The 17,139-nt window shown below is 43.6% G+C and overlaps 1 protein-coding gene across 1 annotated transcript in view; it reads left to right on the top strand.

Moving 5' to 3' along the window:
• Positions 1 to 17,139, top strand: part of Asap1 (ArfGAP with SH3 domain, ankyrin repeat and PH domain 1) — a 282,884-nt gene that overhangs the window by 218,570 nt on the left and 47,175 nt on the right. The window contains 2 exon segments of the mRNA XM_038342734.1: positions 13,369 to 13,456; positions 15,583 to 15,631. Coding sequence (XP_038198662.1) covers positions 13,369 to 13,456; positions 15,583 to 15,631 — 137 coding nt within the window.

The following is a 17,139-nucleotide window of genomic DNA, read 5'->3' as shown; positions in this document are numbered from 1 at the left end:
ATCCCGATAGCCCATGGTGTCCTAACTTTACTTTCATAGATGAAGAACCTGAGGTACCACCAAGAGAGCTATAGCTTGGCTGTTAACCGCCAAAGTGGGAAAACAAATGGAGGCCTGTGGGGCTTTGCCCTGCTAAACTCACTCTGCAGAACCTCTTGTCTTTCTGGTCCTGCCCATCTCGCCATCATCACCTTGCCATCCGGAAGGTTCCTGGCAAACTCTTTTAAGATTATCGCATTCATCTTTAAGCAGTTACATCATTTGTGTCCCTTATCCCTGCAGAATTGTGTCATTTACCTTAGGTCTTCCTCAGACAACCTTGCTAAATTTTTTAATGTCATGCCGGTTGTAACCAGCCTACCCACCTGATACTTGAAATCCTCGGGCCAGTTAGTAGTTACTTTGAGGTTGTCTCTAATGTTAAAGTTCATTGTCAACATGAGTGGATTTATAATCACCTATAAGATATACCTCTCTGCTTACATCTTTGAATGTGTTCCTAGAGAGGTTTAACTGAGAAAGAAATGCCCACCCTAAGCATGGGTGACACCATCATATAGGCAGGGGTCCCAGAGCGAATGAATAAAGAGAAATGAAGAATTCAAGTGAGCCAGTATGTCTTAGGGTTTCTATTGAGGTGACTAGACACCAGGACCATGGCAGCTCTTATAAAGGAAAGCATTTAATTGGGTGGCTTACAGTTCAGAGGTTCAGTCCATCATCATCATGGTTGGAACATGGAGGCAAACGTGATGCTGGAGAAGGAGCTGAGAGTTCTACATCTTGACCCTCAGGCAACAGAATGTGGTCTGGGACACTGGGCAGGTCTTGAGCATATGAGACCTCAAAGCCTGCCCCCACAGTGACACACTTCCGTAAACAAGGCCATACCTATTGCAACAAAGCCACACCTCCTGCAAGTGTCACTCTATGAGCTTATGGGGGCCGATTGCATCCAGACTCCCACTCTCTCTCTGCTTCATCACTGCTTTTGCGGTGGACTAGCTGCTCTGCATTCCCACGGCCGTGCCTCCCTGCCCTGATGGACTGTTTCTCCTTAACTCAGGAACGAAGGAAAATCCCTTTTGCCCTGAGTTCCCTTGAGTCAGATTATTTTGTCACAGAAACAAGGAAAGTCGCTAATACACTGTCCAGACACTGTTAACTTATTCAACCTCCATTCTACCGTTCTTCCTGTGCTGACCTCGGCATCAGAGCTAGAGGGAGAAAATCAGATTGTTTGGATACACTGCTAGTCCACACATCAGCAAATGTGTATACTAGCTGCATGTTTCTGTAACAGGTTGACTTGACATGTACCTTCTACGGGAGAACTCTTCCTGTCATCACCACCTCAGGTGTCACTTGATGCTCTTCACATTGGCTTTCCTGTGCTCTGTTTTGCCACTAGAGAAGGGCTTCCTGGTGGGAGACCATGTGGGTGATGAGGGCATCGGTGTATTGCTTACTTAGTTATTTGACCTTGGACAATTTGCTAAAGATGAAAGCTCAGTTCTGTCCCCTACTTTCTGTTTCCTGCCAAAAGACAGTACAGTGGCTAGCCAACTGTTTCCATGTGTTCTAATTAATAACAAATAACACATTGGCCACACTGTTTGGTGGCTAAGAGAATAGACAGTGGCATCTGTCAGATTGGATCTGAATCCCAGTTTGTTGTTTACTCTCTGACCTTGAGAATAGTGTTCAGCTCACAGATCTCACGAGGAATAAAAGATAAAGGGGGTGGGCGTGCTTTGAGGGTGACAGGGTACTGCTGTTACTGTTAGCTCATCAGTGGCCTTGCTGAAGTCTGCTGGCAAGGAGCTGGGTAAAGGAGAACTGAGGCCCTTCCCTGATTCTCCTTCCTTCCCTCCAAGTTGTTACTGTGTTTCCCACTTTTCTCTAGTCCAGACATTTCTGCTGGCAGCTGCACCACATTCCTGCCCCCACAGAAAGATACCATTGATCACATAGAATTTGGATGAAAGCCAAAACCAACAGTTCATGGGATTCTGCAGAGGAAAGGGACACAGACAATGGACCTGCTCACGTGGGCTCAAAGAAGAGCCACCACTTGTAGAGTGCGGCCTCACCTAGTCGTCAGGATGCCCACAGAGCAGGAGCTCTTGTCTTCAGCTCTCACTAGGCAAGAGGTGAGAAGCAGGAAGTCGCCCTGTTTGCCCATTTTTGGGTTCCCAGGAGCTAGCACTGCGGTTTGCATACGTGAAGTGAATGCATATCTTTTCTTTGTGGACAGGTCTTGTTATGTAGCCCGTGTTGACCTTGGTTTACAGTGCTGACTCGTGCTTCTAAGAGCTGGGATTACATGTGTGTGTTCCCACATTTGCTTCAGTGAATGTTTTTAAATTAAACCTCATTTTGTGGATAAGGTTCAGAGAGACTACACCCCATGCCTAACTCTATACAGTTTGTAACTTCCAAACGTGCAACTCTGCTCTTTTCATCAAACACAGACCTTCCCTAAGGTGCCAGCTTGTTGCTGGGTCTCTGGCAGTTCTGTAAGCAGGGCTCTTTGAATGAGACATTGTGCTTCATCACTGGATCACCATAGTGTCAGGGTAGGGAATACTCTGAGATCTTCTAGGAAGAGCAGTTGTGTGTTGGTGGGGGATGGGAGGTTCAAAATATTACAAGAGTTTTAGGAAGTTCTATTTGAAACTGAAAATTGTGAGCATAATATTTTACATTTTTTAAAAATACCTCTAGGTTCCCTTATGAGTAGCACTGGAACAGCTATTAAGTTGATAGTTGCCCTTTTTCTTCAGACAGCTCGAAAGTTGCCTTGCTGTCACCCGGAATTCTACCAAGAAGGTTTGGCCTTTGCTAGGAAAGGTCAGGACTCTAGACCACTGAAGTGACTGAAGGTCATGTGTGTGCCCACTGTTTGTAACTGAGGGAGATTAAGAGTATGGCTTGGTGTCGAAGGATTCCTTATTGTTAGAACACATGCAGGAGATCCACAAAAGTACAACAGATGACAAGAAGAGAAGCGTAAAACCCTGTGAATTCTGCTGCAATTAAATGAGTTTCAGGTCCTTCGAGTGTTCGTGCTTCTTCACCCATCCTCACCTGTACAATGTCCTGGAAGCAGTGCTGGGCAGTTGACTAAGTCTGAATTACAGTAAGCATTCCTTAAACTTGGTGGTCATTATCATCTCTGCGATCTGAGGTGGGACTGTACTATCTACAGCCATGGAGCTGGACCTCCTGGATGAATCCTCTCTGACATTGGATCTCTAGTGAGTTTTTTGTATAAATTAGAGCCATTAATAGTGCCTGATTTGTAGGTGGTTGTAAAGATTAAATGAGTTCATTGATTATGAGTAATTAGGACAGGATATGGGGCAAAATTAGTGCTCAGTAAATGTCAGCTGCTGCTGTCAGTGCTCTTTTATCTTCCTAATGTATTGCCGCCTCCGTGGTGTTAGACTGTAGTTCACAGGAATCCTGTATTGCCGCTCCCCTGACTTCTAGGCATAAGACAGTTTGAGCCATAGCTTTTTACCCATAGAAGTTAAATGTCTGCCTGGTGGGGGTTGTCAGTAGTGTGTCTTCTCAGAGCACTTCACTGAAGGAAGAATCAGGTGCCTCTCTAATTGTCCTTGGACTTTCTGAAGCAGTTGATGTTCCCAAGGACTGTTGTCTTTCAGACTGGTCCAAAACTCTAACAACAACATTCTCCAGCCAGGGCTTTACCACTTGCACTGAGGAAGCACAGAAAGGCCTGCCAGAGGATTGATGCTTTTGGTGCAATGTATTTAATAACTTGTTTCTGTGACAGGCCTTTGTGGCATTTTTTTAAAGCCTGTTCTGGACTCCCCGCTGCTTCCATTTGTCCCCATTGTTCTTGGGAGAAGAGAACTTATTTCCTTTTCTCCAACAAATTAGAAGACAGCACCATAAATTCTAGGTTGGTACCTCAGCTGTTTCATCATCAAATACACTTCATACAAATACTATGAGTCTGGAAGGTGTGGGGTTTTATACATTGACGGACAAGAAGACATGGATTGAAATGGCTACACAGGAAATGTTAATTTAAATTTTTTTTTTTAGGCAGGTGGATCTCTGTTTGAGGCCAGCCTAGTCTACAAAATGAGTCCAGGACAGCCAGGGCTATATAGAGAAATCCTGTCTCAAAAAAAAAAAAAAAAAAAAAAAAAATCTCATTGACCTGCTTCCAGCTTGTTACACTCTATACAGTGCAAATAGCAGAGTCGTTAATTGCTTGTGTAAATGACTTAAAAATAGTGACACACTGAAGAGTGAAACACCCTCATCAGATAATAGTAACACGAACACTTCCTTATTCGGAACCTGATAAGCTTTTTCCCCCATTACAGTACTTTTACATTATTTGATATTGATCCTAGAGTAGAGCATACTCTCCAAAATAAGGTGAAAGTTTCTTTCTTCAATACAGATTTTTTTGAAAATGAATCTTTAAGCTGAGTGTGGTGGTGCACGCCTGTAATCCCAGCTCTGGAAAGGCAGAGACAGGTGGATCTCTGAGTTTGAGGCCAGCCTGGGTTACAGAGTGAGTTCCAGGACAGTCAGGGCTACGTGGAGAAACCCTGTCTCGAAAAGCTTTAAAAAAAAAAAAAATGAAGAGGAGGAGGGAAAAAAAAAAGAAAAGAAAAGAAAAAAAAAACAGAGAAAACCTCCCTTTAGGTATTTCTCTCTTATGTATCCTCCTGTCCAGTGGAAATTAGTCCAGTGGTTACAGTAGCTGGGAGAGTCAGGACCTCCAGAGTCACCAAGTGCAGAATGAGGAACTTCAGCTGTTAGCCAGTGTTTGCTCCCTGCTGTGGGAAGGACCACTGAAGGGAGGGACTCAATTGTGACCAGAGTAGCAATTCAGGATCCGAAACATGTTAGGAATGGTGGCATTTCTCAGCAGATGCACTGCATGATGAGAAGGAGAAATGAAAAAGCTGGCCCCTTAAGGCCAGAAAGAACCAAAAAAGGAGAACCACGAAAGATAGTTGGCAAGCTTTCCAAGTCTGACCCTGACAAGGAGACATTGTAGTAGGGGGGAGATAATAACTTCTGCTCTCTCTTTGTATCTTTCTGTAAAAAAGGGGTCAGTGTGCCTCGCCTTCCTGACCCCTGATTTCCTTGCCTGTGACTGGGCTTAGGAACAGTAAGAGCCTAGGCTGTCATTGCTGCGGTGGATCACACTGTTGGTAAAGGGTATGGAGAAGAACCTCTCGAGAGATGGTTTCAAGGACCAGCGTCTGCTGTATTGCAGATAGTGGGAGCCTGTCAACTGTGATTGGTTAGCACGTTACTTTGGATTGGACAGTGAGCACTCTTAAGCACATAAAAGGAGACTTGGAGACTACAGACTTGTCAATGCGCTAGCCGCCAGCTACTTGTGATACTTCACAGTTTAGTGTTCTGACTTCAGGGAATACTCAGGAACTTGCTGTGCCATGCTTCTTAGAAGCATATTGTGCCAAGTAGGCTGACCACCAGGTTGTGCCTGCATTTTCTCCTACATGGCTAACTCATGGAGTTGTTCAAGAACTATATGAGAGTAAATACCTACCATTTGAGAGATCATAAAGAATTTTTTTTCTTGCACTAAACCAAAATACCTTTCAAAGGCTGGAGATTTCATCTGCTGCAATAGTGTTGTAGCTCTCCCTGTGGCAGGTGTTTGGCATGGACCTGATTTCTGGCCAGGGGTTATTGCCATTATTGAGCACATGTCGAGTATTTATGTTCCCCTAGAGACAGTAGGCATCTAACTGAATGAAAATTTTGAAGTGATTAACAGTCCGAGCATCTCTGTTTCCAAGCACTGGCTTAGGAAGTACAAAGAAATTTATTTTATTTTTACCTCAGCCTAGTGGGGTCCAACTCATTTCCAAAGTAATTAATTGCGTTCTCGTCTTGTTTGTGATGCAGAGCAGTTCAGCAGGATGATTGGGGATGTAATTTTGTTTCTGAACAGCAGCTGTGTTCTGACAGAGAAACAGGCCAGCGCCGGTAACTCTGGAGCTCCATCAATGCAGCACTGTGGTGCACACTGAGCTGCCTCAGGACGAATGAGTGAGGTTTGCTTGTTTTCCAGAGGAAAAGCCTGATGGAGCTGATTGTGCTGTTCTGTATGCATGTCCACTTTCATCTAGCTGAATGGTGTGTCAGGCAGAGACATTCCTGGCCCCTCTGTTTCTTGGAATGTATTCAGGGATTCCCCAGTTGAAACATTCCTCATATCAGAAACTTGAATATATTTGTCTTAGAGGAGTATACTGTCAATTGGGGCGGGGGGAAGCAGTTTTCAAAACAATGTATACAAGTTGAAACAGTGCATGTTTCAAAATAAAAACCAGGCTGTTCAGAGAAATCTTGTTAAAATCAGAATAATAGCAGTGGGTATAATAATAAGGTCCAGTTCCTTTGCAGTGTCTCCTAGATTTTCTTCAGTGACTTTTATTATTTTAACAAAAGGTAAAATCTGTGAAAGGCTAAATCTGGGAGTTGGGGATCACTGAGCTGTAAAGTCTTCAGTTCTGACCAGTATGGCAGCTGCATTTGGAGCAGGGGCTCTTGAGCGAGGTCCACCTTGACAGCACCCTCAGGAACACCAGCCTTTGCCCCACTCATCATCCAGGTCCTAGATGGAAAGCTTATTTTTGAATAATGTACTTGAAGTCTCTGTCAGCTGTATCTGGAGTCTCTAGCCTCTACCATGCCTATAACTCAGATCTTGTCCTTGCTCATCTCTGTTACCCTCGACCTCCACCATCCATTTGAATGCAGCTCTCCATGGCCACTGTTCTGAATAACTTCTTCACTAGCATGCTGGAACTCCCAGAGTGTAGATACCTTGACCTCACAGTCCAGTCCTTTCTGCTTTTCTGCTCAGTATGACCTCATGTCATTTGTCCCCCTTTATGCCCCGGGCCTTTGCACCTGCTTCTCGTTACCCTCCACAACTCGTCTGGCTTGTTCACACTCAACTTTTCCTGGGCCCTCACTGCACACCCCAGGATCAGAGCCAGCACTCCTGAGCAGCAGGTGTGCTCTTGATCTAGTCGGCTTTTCCTAGAGCTGGTGGACAGCGGTGCTTCTCACGTGTGCTTAAAGGCGTGGAAGAGACTTTAATAACTGTCCAATGAATGGGAAACTATTTCACATTCTAAAATGTCTTTTTTAATACGAATTAAGAATTTGGATGAGAATCAGATGTACAGCTGTCCCCTGAGGTCTGCCATCATTTCTGCCTTTCCATGCTGGCCTACACAGTGGAGTAGAGGAGAGCATCTTAGGAACATTAGATAATATCTCTCTTCCTCTCTCACTTCATCTAATAAAAGAAACTAAAAGCATTTCTTAGGGAGTACAAGGGGTGCATGTGAGGTTCCTGGAATGTGGTCATTTGATTGATATTTTAGTTCTTGCTGTATACATGGCATAGTTCAGTGAGCAGAAAGCATGCCATTACTAGAAAGACAAGAGACAAACAGTGATGAGAGCCAGAGGGGGTATGTATGAGGAGACGGTTGGTTCCAAACCAGGACCTCTAGACACTGGAAAATAAGACCTAGAAGAATGGGGGACAGTGTAAAGGCACTTCCTGAATTGTCCCACCATGATGAAGCCAGGCCAAGATGTTTAGTTTTGCTCTGATCTTAATCTGTGGAATGATTATGTCTCCTTTCATCAGTATGCCTATAATTTAGCCTAAATGTTAAGAAAGTGTTTTTGAAATTTTCTAAGTTATACAAACATCTGGAATTACCATTATTACATAGTGATTTCTGTGCTTCTGCTATATGCTCTTTGAACTTTGAGTGGAGCGTTCCCTACCCCCACTCCCAAGGCCTTTCCCAATGTTCCTCCACTCTGCATTGGTTGTATCAGCTGCTTTGGCTACTTCTTATTGCAGCTCAGCCTGGGGTAAATAAACGTGAGGTATCGGCAAGATGTGCCCCTGTCACTTGTGCATGTTGATGTGGCAAGAAGTCAACTTGACAGTTCTGTGGGATAGACACCCACATGTTATTGCTAATGGAATTGTCGGTCAGTCATGGAGTAAACCGTGTGAGGCCCTTAATGGGACGCTGTCCAGCAGATACTCTGAACTAGGGAATGAGACGTGGGTTGTGCTGTTTGTCCTGCCTGTGTGCCCTAATACTGAACTCACTGGTTCTTTAAGATTTTGTGTCTATTGCTGGGTGTGTCTGATATTAAGAAGCACCTAGGAATGCTAGATTTGGAAAGAAGAAATTACTGTGTTAGCTTTCTGCATGTTCAATATGAATAGTATATAATGCATCTTAAACTTTAAAGAACAGATTTCTCTACTTAAGAATCCTAAACATTGGTTTAAAAGATTTTTTTAATGGAAGCCTGAAACCTCTTATTATGCCTAATCAGTTTAAGCTTGGGAAGTTCTTCCTTATGTCTGGCCCAAATCTTTTATGGTTCGAGTGCATTTCTTTTCATTTGTACAAATGGAAAACAGCTGCTCAGCCTTCCCAACGACAACCTTTATGTGCTCCCAGAGGTAAGGTCGCCCCAGTCTTCTTCCTCTGGGCTAAGTGACTGATGCCTTTATCCTATCTTCAGAGTTTCCATTTCCTATCCCTTTAATCATTTCTTGATTTCCCCTAAGCTTTTCTACAGTTCTCCTTAAGTTCTGATTCCAAGCAGAACATAATATTCCAAGGCTCACCATTAGCTAAAGTCACTTCCTTCCTTTCCACCCTTCCCATGTGTCCCAGTCATTCATACAGGAAATGGGTAACATTATCCACATCCAGAAAGATGCGATGTAGGACTAACAGCAGATGGGGCCCAGTTTGTAGGCAGTTAGCAAGACAAACTCAGTTCTATCTAAGAAACACAGGGCCCAGCTGATGATACTGCAGCGTGGAAATCACCGTTTTCTCCTGGCTGTTACTCTCCTGCACTTGTTTCCAGTTGTCAGTCAAAGGTGCATGCAGTGATTGTCACCTCCCCAGGTCCTCGCTCTGCTCCCAGGCTTCTTGCTGTGAAGCAGCTAGATGTGGGATGAGGGGCATCATCTGCACTGATCCCACTGAGATCCTGAGGGGAAGGTCAGATTGCTGAGGGAGCAAGGGAGTGAGTGCACACGGAGATGATGAGCAACTAGGGCCTGTTGCTTAGGAGAGATGCAGTATGTGTTGAAACTTCTTGCTCAACACCATCCATGTTGCTTAGATCTCTGAGTGGTTTACAGTGTGACCTCTCTGCCCTCTCCAATTCCTTTTAAAAAATGAAATTCCTGAGCAACAGTTGGGTCATTTTTGAAGTCATGACTGTCATATGAAGTAGGCATGCAGGTCTGACCAGCAAGTTCCACAGACTTCTCACGTCAAAGTACAGCTGACCTCAGACATTCTTTCTTTGGTTGTAACTGCAGGAAGCAGGGGACCTAGGCAAGTTCAGGCAGGAGGGCGAGAATGATTGTGTACTGTACCCCCTAAGCTACTTTCTAAGTGCTTATTGGGTCTGTTTTATATATCTGACAGAGAATTTACTAATAAGTTTTATGAATCCTTACCATGGTTTTGCTCTCTTCAGATATTAGGACTCATTACAGAAAGCCTGTAAGATGGTAATTATCCTTGTGCTTTGGATATTTTGCAATTTTTGTGTTGCAACCAGTATTCACCAATGCCTGGGATGTCAGTGTTGGGGTAACTGATGCAGGGGTCATCCTGTATTAATGAATGAAAACAGGTTTAAGAGTGCCAGCTTTGTGCCTGAGGATGTCCAAGTTCTAGAAAACTGTGTTTTTGTGGCTTCTGCCCAGTCTTCACTAGAAGTGAGGCATACTCTTCTTTATTCTGTAGTGTGGAGCTGCGGGCCGGCTTCCCGCTGCCCGGCTCCTGGCTGCCCAGCTAGCTTTACCCAAAATAACAACACACAGATTGTATTCTTTTAAACACTGCCTGGCCCATTATTTTCAGCCTCTTATTCCCATCTTGATTAACCCATATCTAATAATTTGTGTAGCACCACGAAGTGGTGCCTTACCAAGAAGTTTCTAGCGTATGTCCATCTTGGGCTGGAGCTTCATCGTGTCTGGCTTCTCTCTGAGGAGAGGCATGGCAGTCTGTCTAACTTAGGAGAGGCGTAGCAGCTGACTGAGCCATCTACCTCACTTCCTTCTTCCTGTTCTGTCTATTCCACCCACCTAAGGGGCGGTTTATCAAATGGGTCAGGCAGTTTCTTTATTAGCCAATGAAATCAACTCAAACAGAAGACTCTCCCACATCATTTCCCCTTTTTCTGTTTAAACAATAAAAGAAAGGCTTTAACTTTAACATAGTAAAATTACATATAACAAAATAGTTATCAAGTAAGAATTAGTTACAATACTTATATTCATTTTATCTTTTATCATAACAAAGGAAAACTTTAACTATCTATCCATTCTTCAACTCCATCAAAGACTCCAGAAGGATATAATATTACCTAAGTAAATAAGAAGTAAGCAACTTACAAAACTCTAGAAATGACAGAGACATCTCGCTGCCTGGACAGTCACCCAAAGTTCCTCTGTACCGTTGGGGCATCCATTTTCGGCCTTCAGGCCCATAGTTTCCAGCAGACATTTCCATAAAGCAAGAAATTTCAAAGACAATTCAGACACTTTCTGCTGTGTCCTGCAGAATGTCTTGCAGACTCTTTCATGAATCAGGAATCCCGAAAGATCATCTCACTTTTAGGCAAGTTCAGCAGTCCTCTCTCTGAGGGTTCTCTATGTCCAGTTTATGCAATAGTCCAGGCAAGAGCAGTTTCTTGCCCAAATGGCTATCAAACTCAATAAGGATCCTCTTTGATGCCCATCTTCCTTTTGAAGTAGATTGGTGCTGCCAGGAGCAGACATGTCTCATTGTCATGAAAAGTCCTAAGTTATTAAAACATTAAATGCCATATTTTGCAGTCTTTGAAAGATATGAAGTATGCCTATCTAACTGAAATATATCTCTGTATATCTAGAAAATCTAACTAACATGACTACAAGTTTTACTATTATCAATGATTATTCATTAACAACCTATATTTCCTAATTATACATTACATTTTTAAATGAATTACACAATCACAATACCTTAATCAAGAGCAGAAATAATATACATATAACAAAATTGACCTTAAAATCTATACCAATACAAATTATTCATATCTATATCATATCCCCCTTTAAATGTAAAAGAACATTTATAAACAATATTTGGGAAAATGGGCGCAGTTATTTCTCTCCAAACTGCTTCCTGCTGAATGGGGACGCTGTTAATTAGGTCTTTCATGGTGTAACCTGTGTGCCAGGTTCATCTCAGTCATCAGTTGGGTGAAGTAATTTTCTGAAGGTGTTCACAGCAACCTTTCAGGAGGGCGTGGTCTATCATACCATATTGGGATAGAAGCAATCCACACGGTCTCATCTTCTGTAAAAACAAAAGAAACTCCTTTCCAAAGCATCATATCCTGAGATCCAAATTCTGAAGTCAAGGTATTTTCAAAATATCTATCTTGGATTAGTTCAGCAGCATTTGTAAACAAATATCTTTTAGCAGCTATTGCTTCTTCCTCAGCATTCAAACAATTCAAAGAGATTATAATAGTATACAGTATCAAGATTCTCCGTATATTTTCCATCTTTGTACGGCTTTATTTTAACCTCTATTTCGTTTATTTTTACTTTTATTTTTTTATTTTTTGACAAGTTCTCTGTGTATCTTTGTCCTGGAATAACTCTGCAGACCAGGCTGTCCTTGAACTCTCAGAGATCCACTTGCCTTTGCAACCCAAGTGCTGGGATTAAAGGCGTATGCCACCACACCTAGAAATCACAGAGATCTGTCTGTCTCTGCCTCCCAGGTATTGGGATTAAAGGTGTGTGCTGCCACACCTTGAAGTCACAGAGGTCAATCTACCTCAGCTTCCCAAGTGTTGGGATTAAAGGTGTGTACCACCACAACAAACTACTTCCTTTTTTTTTCTTTTTTTTACTTTTAAGAACTTTAACCTTTAGCCTGCATATATTTTTAACACAGTGTAAACCACTTAGACATTTTCTTTGACTTTGAATTTTTCTTTTACTGTATATCTCTCTTTCTGACTACATGAGTCTTTACTTTACCAAACAATATCAGTAGGATTAAAGCTGTGACTTTGACGGCTAGATCCAGCCCATTCCCTAGCTTTCCAGCCTCATGGCAGAGGTACCACAACTCTTTGGCGGTTCAAGGTCCCTGCCAGCAAGCAAGCTGCAACAGTGTTAAACAACACTCAAAAGCTCCATAGTCAGGACCGGCTGCTTGAAAGAGTCAGAGTTTGCCCTGGCAGAACGGCCCAGAAAGATGGCATTTTAAAACGACACAGCTTTTTTCCTGCTACGGCTGAAAACCGTAAAGCATGCAGTTGATTTTCATCAACAGCATTTAAGTGTTTCGTAGCCGAACCTCTTAAAAGAGCTGCAATGTTTTGCAGCTGAAGCTGAGTAAGGAAGCCTTTCTTAGATGAGAGTGCTTGCTTGCCAGACCTGAAAAATAGAGCTTTACTCTATTCTTTCCCAAGCTTTCTCAAGCTTTCTGCGGATTTGGTTATCCACGTGGGCGCCATTCTGTAGTGGAGGGGCTGCGGGCCGGCTTCCCGCTGCCCGGCTCCTGGCTGCCCAGCTAGCTTTACCCAAAATAACAACACACAGATTGTATTCTTTTAAACACTGCCTGGCCCATTATTTTCAGCCTCTTATTCCCATCTTGATTAACCCATATCTAATAATTTGTGTAGCACCACGAAGTGGTGCCTTACCAAGAAGTTTCTAGCGTATGTCCATCTTGGGCTGGAGCTTCATCGTGTCTGGCTTCTCTCTGAGGAGAGGCATGGCAGTCTGTCTAACTTAGGAGAGGCGTAGCAGCTGACTGAGCCATCTACCTCACTTCCTTCTTCCTGTTCTGTCTATTCCACCCACCTAAGGGGCGGTTTATCAAATGGGTCAGGCAGTTTCTTTATTAGCCAATGAAATCAACTCAAACAGAAGACTCTCCCACATCATTATTCCATTCTGGCTAACTTGCAGAAAGCTTGTGTACGGTGAAGAGACATTGAGTAGGGCAACTAGTTTGTTTTTCCCTCCTTACTGGGGTCAGATTTTAATGGGATCTACAAAGACGACCTACCAGCTCACAGGTGAGGGCAAAACTTAAAAGGTCTGGTGTTGTCGTGAACTCGGATATCTGTTTTCTCACTTACTAAAACTGCGTCCTTCTGTCACCCAGCAGGCCTTCTGAGCACATGCTGCACTGACAACGGAGGGGAGTACTGCTTTTATAACCTCTGCTTTCTCTTCTACAGTCTAACAGGCAGCCGGCTAAGCTAAACCTTCTCACCTGCCAGGTGAAACCAAATGCGGAGGACAAGAAGTCTTTTGACCTGATATCACGTGAGTCCTGTTTTTAATACCTGTTTGGTCACTGTGGTTTTGACAGCTACGGGTCTAGGTATTTAAGCACCAAAACTTTTCAAAATGGGGTTCCTCAAAGTTAACCCCCAGCTTGTTCAGGGGGACCCCTGGCACCCTTTTTGTTTGCTCACTTCCTTGTTTGAGGCAGAATCTTATTCTGTCCCCAAAACTAACCTTGAATTGGAACAATCCTACCTCAGCTTCTCTAGTCTCTGCATCTATAGATTTGCAACACCTGGGCCTCAGTTTGCACTGTGAAGGCCTAGCAAGTCCTGCGTGAATGCGTTTAGAATGTGAATGAATGACTGGGTGTGCGGTCTGCATACTTTAGGCAGGGGTAGGTAGAGCTGTAAGTTGGAGGCCAGCCTGTTGTACCTGTCAAGTTCAGGGCAGTCAGGGCTGCAAAGTGAGACCATGTCTCAGAAAAAAAGAGTAAGACTCTAAGGTTATGCATTAAACTGTTTCTAATGTCCCCTCAGACAAGTTTTCTAATTATATTACTATGTCACTCATTAGTCTGCAATGATATGCATCTTGATGTGAAGCCCAGACACTACAGTGATAGGCAATTCCAGCTTTTACCTGTTGGTTAAGGAGCACTGGTGTAGACGCAGACGTGTAGGTACACCACTGTTGCAACACATCTGATTTGTCCATTGCATCCTTGCAAAAATCAGGCTCTTCAAGGAAAACTCAGCTCCCTTGCTTCCAACAGTTTCTTTGAAACTCATTGAATTGTTGTCATCACACCCCTCACTTTGTCACTGCATGGGACTTGTTTTCTCCTTGATGAGGGAGCAAGACGAACCACCCGCTCTCTGCCTGTGTCCTGTGTTCTCTGTGTTCAGCAGTTGGCGTGGTAGCCTGCACTGACTGACACACTGTGCAGCTGAAGGGAGTCCTTCTACTCTACACTGCTCTACAGAACAGTGGGACTCAGCTGGGGGTGTATAACTCAAGGGAGAGCACTTGTCTGGCTCATGCTCACTTCCATTCCCAGCACCTCAAAACCAAACAGATAACTAGGGTAGACCAGAACCACTCTTTTTATCCTGAAATACTGCAACACCAGCTTAAAGCCCAGCACGACAGGCATTGAGCCAGATGACTTGTGTAGAAGCATGGATGCACAGTCCTGCTCTTGAAACTCTCTGGCGAGGTCCTATGATTGAATCCTTTGTGAGGATCTTCAGCTGGAGGCTAAGTCTCCTGCAGCATCTCTATGAAATTCAGATTCCCTATGATTTCTGTGATTACTTGGATAATTGGTGGCAATTACTATATGACTTGGTTATTAATAGGTATCAATTATTGTCTAAATCTGTCAGGTATATAATATTATTAATTTCCACAAAAGATCATCAGTTTCCCATTTTACAGGGAAGAAAAGCTAGGTGACTTGGGCCAGGTCACCCAACAATAGGGAGGACACTCTCAAGTGCACTTTGTTCTCTAAGGGTTCTGATTGGGAGTACCTGCCTGGAGCAGTCACATAAGGAAGTGTTCTGTGTTGCTTGAGTGAAATATGTTGAAGCACTAGAACTGTCCTACGTTTTTAAAATGGTCTTCCTTGTCTACTGTATATGTTAGACCTTCCTGAAAGGCAGAGGTCGAACCCGTCTCCCGTGGATCCTGATTCAGCTAGAGAGCATCCCATTCAGGGCCAAGAGTGCAACTTAAGTTCCTGTAGCGTTTGGACTATCGGGGAGCGGGGAATCCTTTCTTGCAGAAGTACCATCTTGTGTCCGTTTGCCACTGAAACCCCTATGGGTCAGATAGGACCTGTCCCATCTTCAATTTGTCTTTCAAAGAAGCATCTCAGCAAGGTGTGCTTAGCCATGCCTGCAGTTTCAGCACAAATGAGACTTAGTCAAGAAAGCAAATGCAAGACTGTTTGAAAAAAAAAGCCTACTGTGTGCTTGGTATTTGAGTCCGTTGTACTTAAAGGAAAATAATATTAGTAAAGTGAATTGTTAAGCTACTAATACTTAATGGTATAAAATAATACTAAGTTCTTAGTTTATATTTTTGCAGGAACTTTAAAACTCCATTATGCATGCTTGCCAATATTCTACTTTCTGAGATGTTACGTTTTTGTGTTTTAGATAATAGAACATACCACTTTCAGGCAGAAGATGAGCAGGATTATGTAGCGTAAGTACTTCCAAAATGACAGTGCAATGGTTTGAAGTTAAAGAGTTATTAACTACCCTGGTGACGTGTTCCACTTCTTTGCTGCCTTTGGACCTTCACACTTTCCTCTTCTCTCCATCTGTCCTGCCCACCAGGGATATTCAGCCCCAGCCTCAGTTCCACTAAGATTGTTGCTCCCTTCTCTCTGCCTCTTGCTTCTTCACATGATTTCTCTCTGGTCCACATCCGTGCACAGCCATTTAGAGATAGGTCCCTGAGCTCTTTGAGAGCAAGCCTTGCTCATCCCACATTAGGTGTCTTGCTTGATGTTTGGTCACAAATGGGAGCCATTTGAGATGTTTTTGGGTAATGGTATGCTCAGCTGTTCTTGTGAGAGAAGCAGAAGAGGCTGGCCCTAATGGAAGACACTGGCAGTGTCCTCTTGATGGACGAGCATGGCACAGTCAGAGGGAACCTGGTGCAGTGGGAAGAGTTGGGTATCACATACCGCCTGGCTACACGCTGAGTCAGTTTCATTCCTTTTCCCCTCTGCTAGCCTGCCTGGAGTTCAAATGGCAGTTTGTTGTGTTCTCAGCTATTTCCGTTGGTGTGAAAGCAGTCAATTAAGCCATTTTTGAAGTGTTTACAACTTTATTTCTTATTAGTAATTTAAACCAAGTTTCATGAACTACCAAAACTCATTGTCTTATCAGTGACACAGTCATTGTTATTTTCCTTCCTTAACTCCATGGAGCCACAGAGTTCTGTTTAGATCCATTTGTTTCACTTACCTCTCCTCCTCCCATGCTTCTTTTCTCTGGAGTATTTTACTTTTCCCCATCTCAGACAGTGATAAAGGAATCTGAAAGAGAACAAGAAATGGACCAGAAGTAGGACAAGTTGGGAGAAAGAACAGAGGAGCTCATGAAGGCCAGCCAGCTGCCAAGAATTATGAGAATATGATATTAAAACAGACAGAGCCCTGCCCTAGGGATGAGACAGGCCACAAAACATGGTGCTGGCTCTCAGCTCAGGGACTAAGAAGAGGCCCATGTACTGGGGGCATCCAGACTGCACTCACCTTGGATTCTTAGGGCACTGCTGAAAGATGACTTTCTACAGACAGGTAACCCTGGCCTGAGCCAGGAAAGCTACAAAAGTGTTTTTCTGCCTTCCCTCTGGAGGGAACCGATGGCTTGATATTGTGGCATAGAGCTGCCTAGCTGGAGGGACAGGAATGAGAAAGGAAAATGCCAGGAAAGCTGTCCCCCAACCCACTCCAGATTCAGAGAGATGCTGAGGTACCTTGTACACAGTGGTCCAGTGCCCATGTTCACAGTCCCAGGAAGTGAGCATTTTAACCAGACAGTCCCCAGACTTACTTTTTCCTAATTCTCTCTTCCCTGGTCCTCAAAGCCCTAAGCGGAAGACAAATGAGAACCCTGAAGAGGGAAGGAACCTCTTTCCTCCTTTATCCTGTTCTCTTAGCTCGACCGCAAACCTTCCATATCTTAGGTCTTGTTAGGTGC

This window comes from Arvicola amphibius, chromosome 9 (genome assembly GCF_903992535.2).
Source record: "Arvicola amphibius chromosome 9, mArvAmp1.2, whole genome shotgun sequence".
Taxonomy (NCBI): domain Eukaryota; kingdom Metazoa; phylum Chordata; class Mammalia; order Rodentia; family Cricetidae; genus Arvicola; species Arvicola amphibius.
This window is presented reverse-complemented; position numbering and strand designations above follow the sequence as displayed.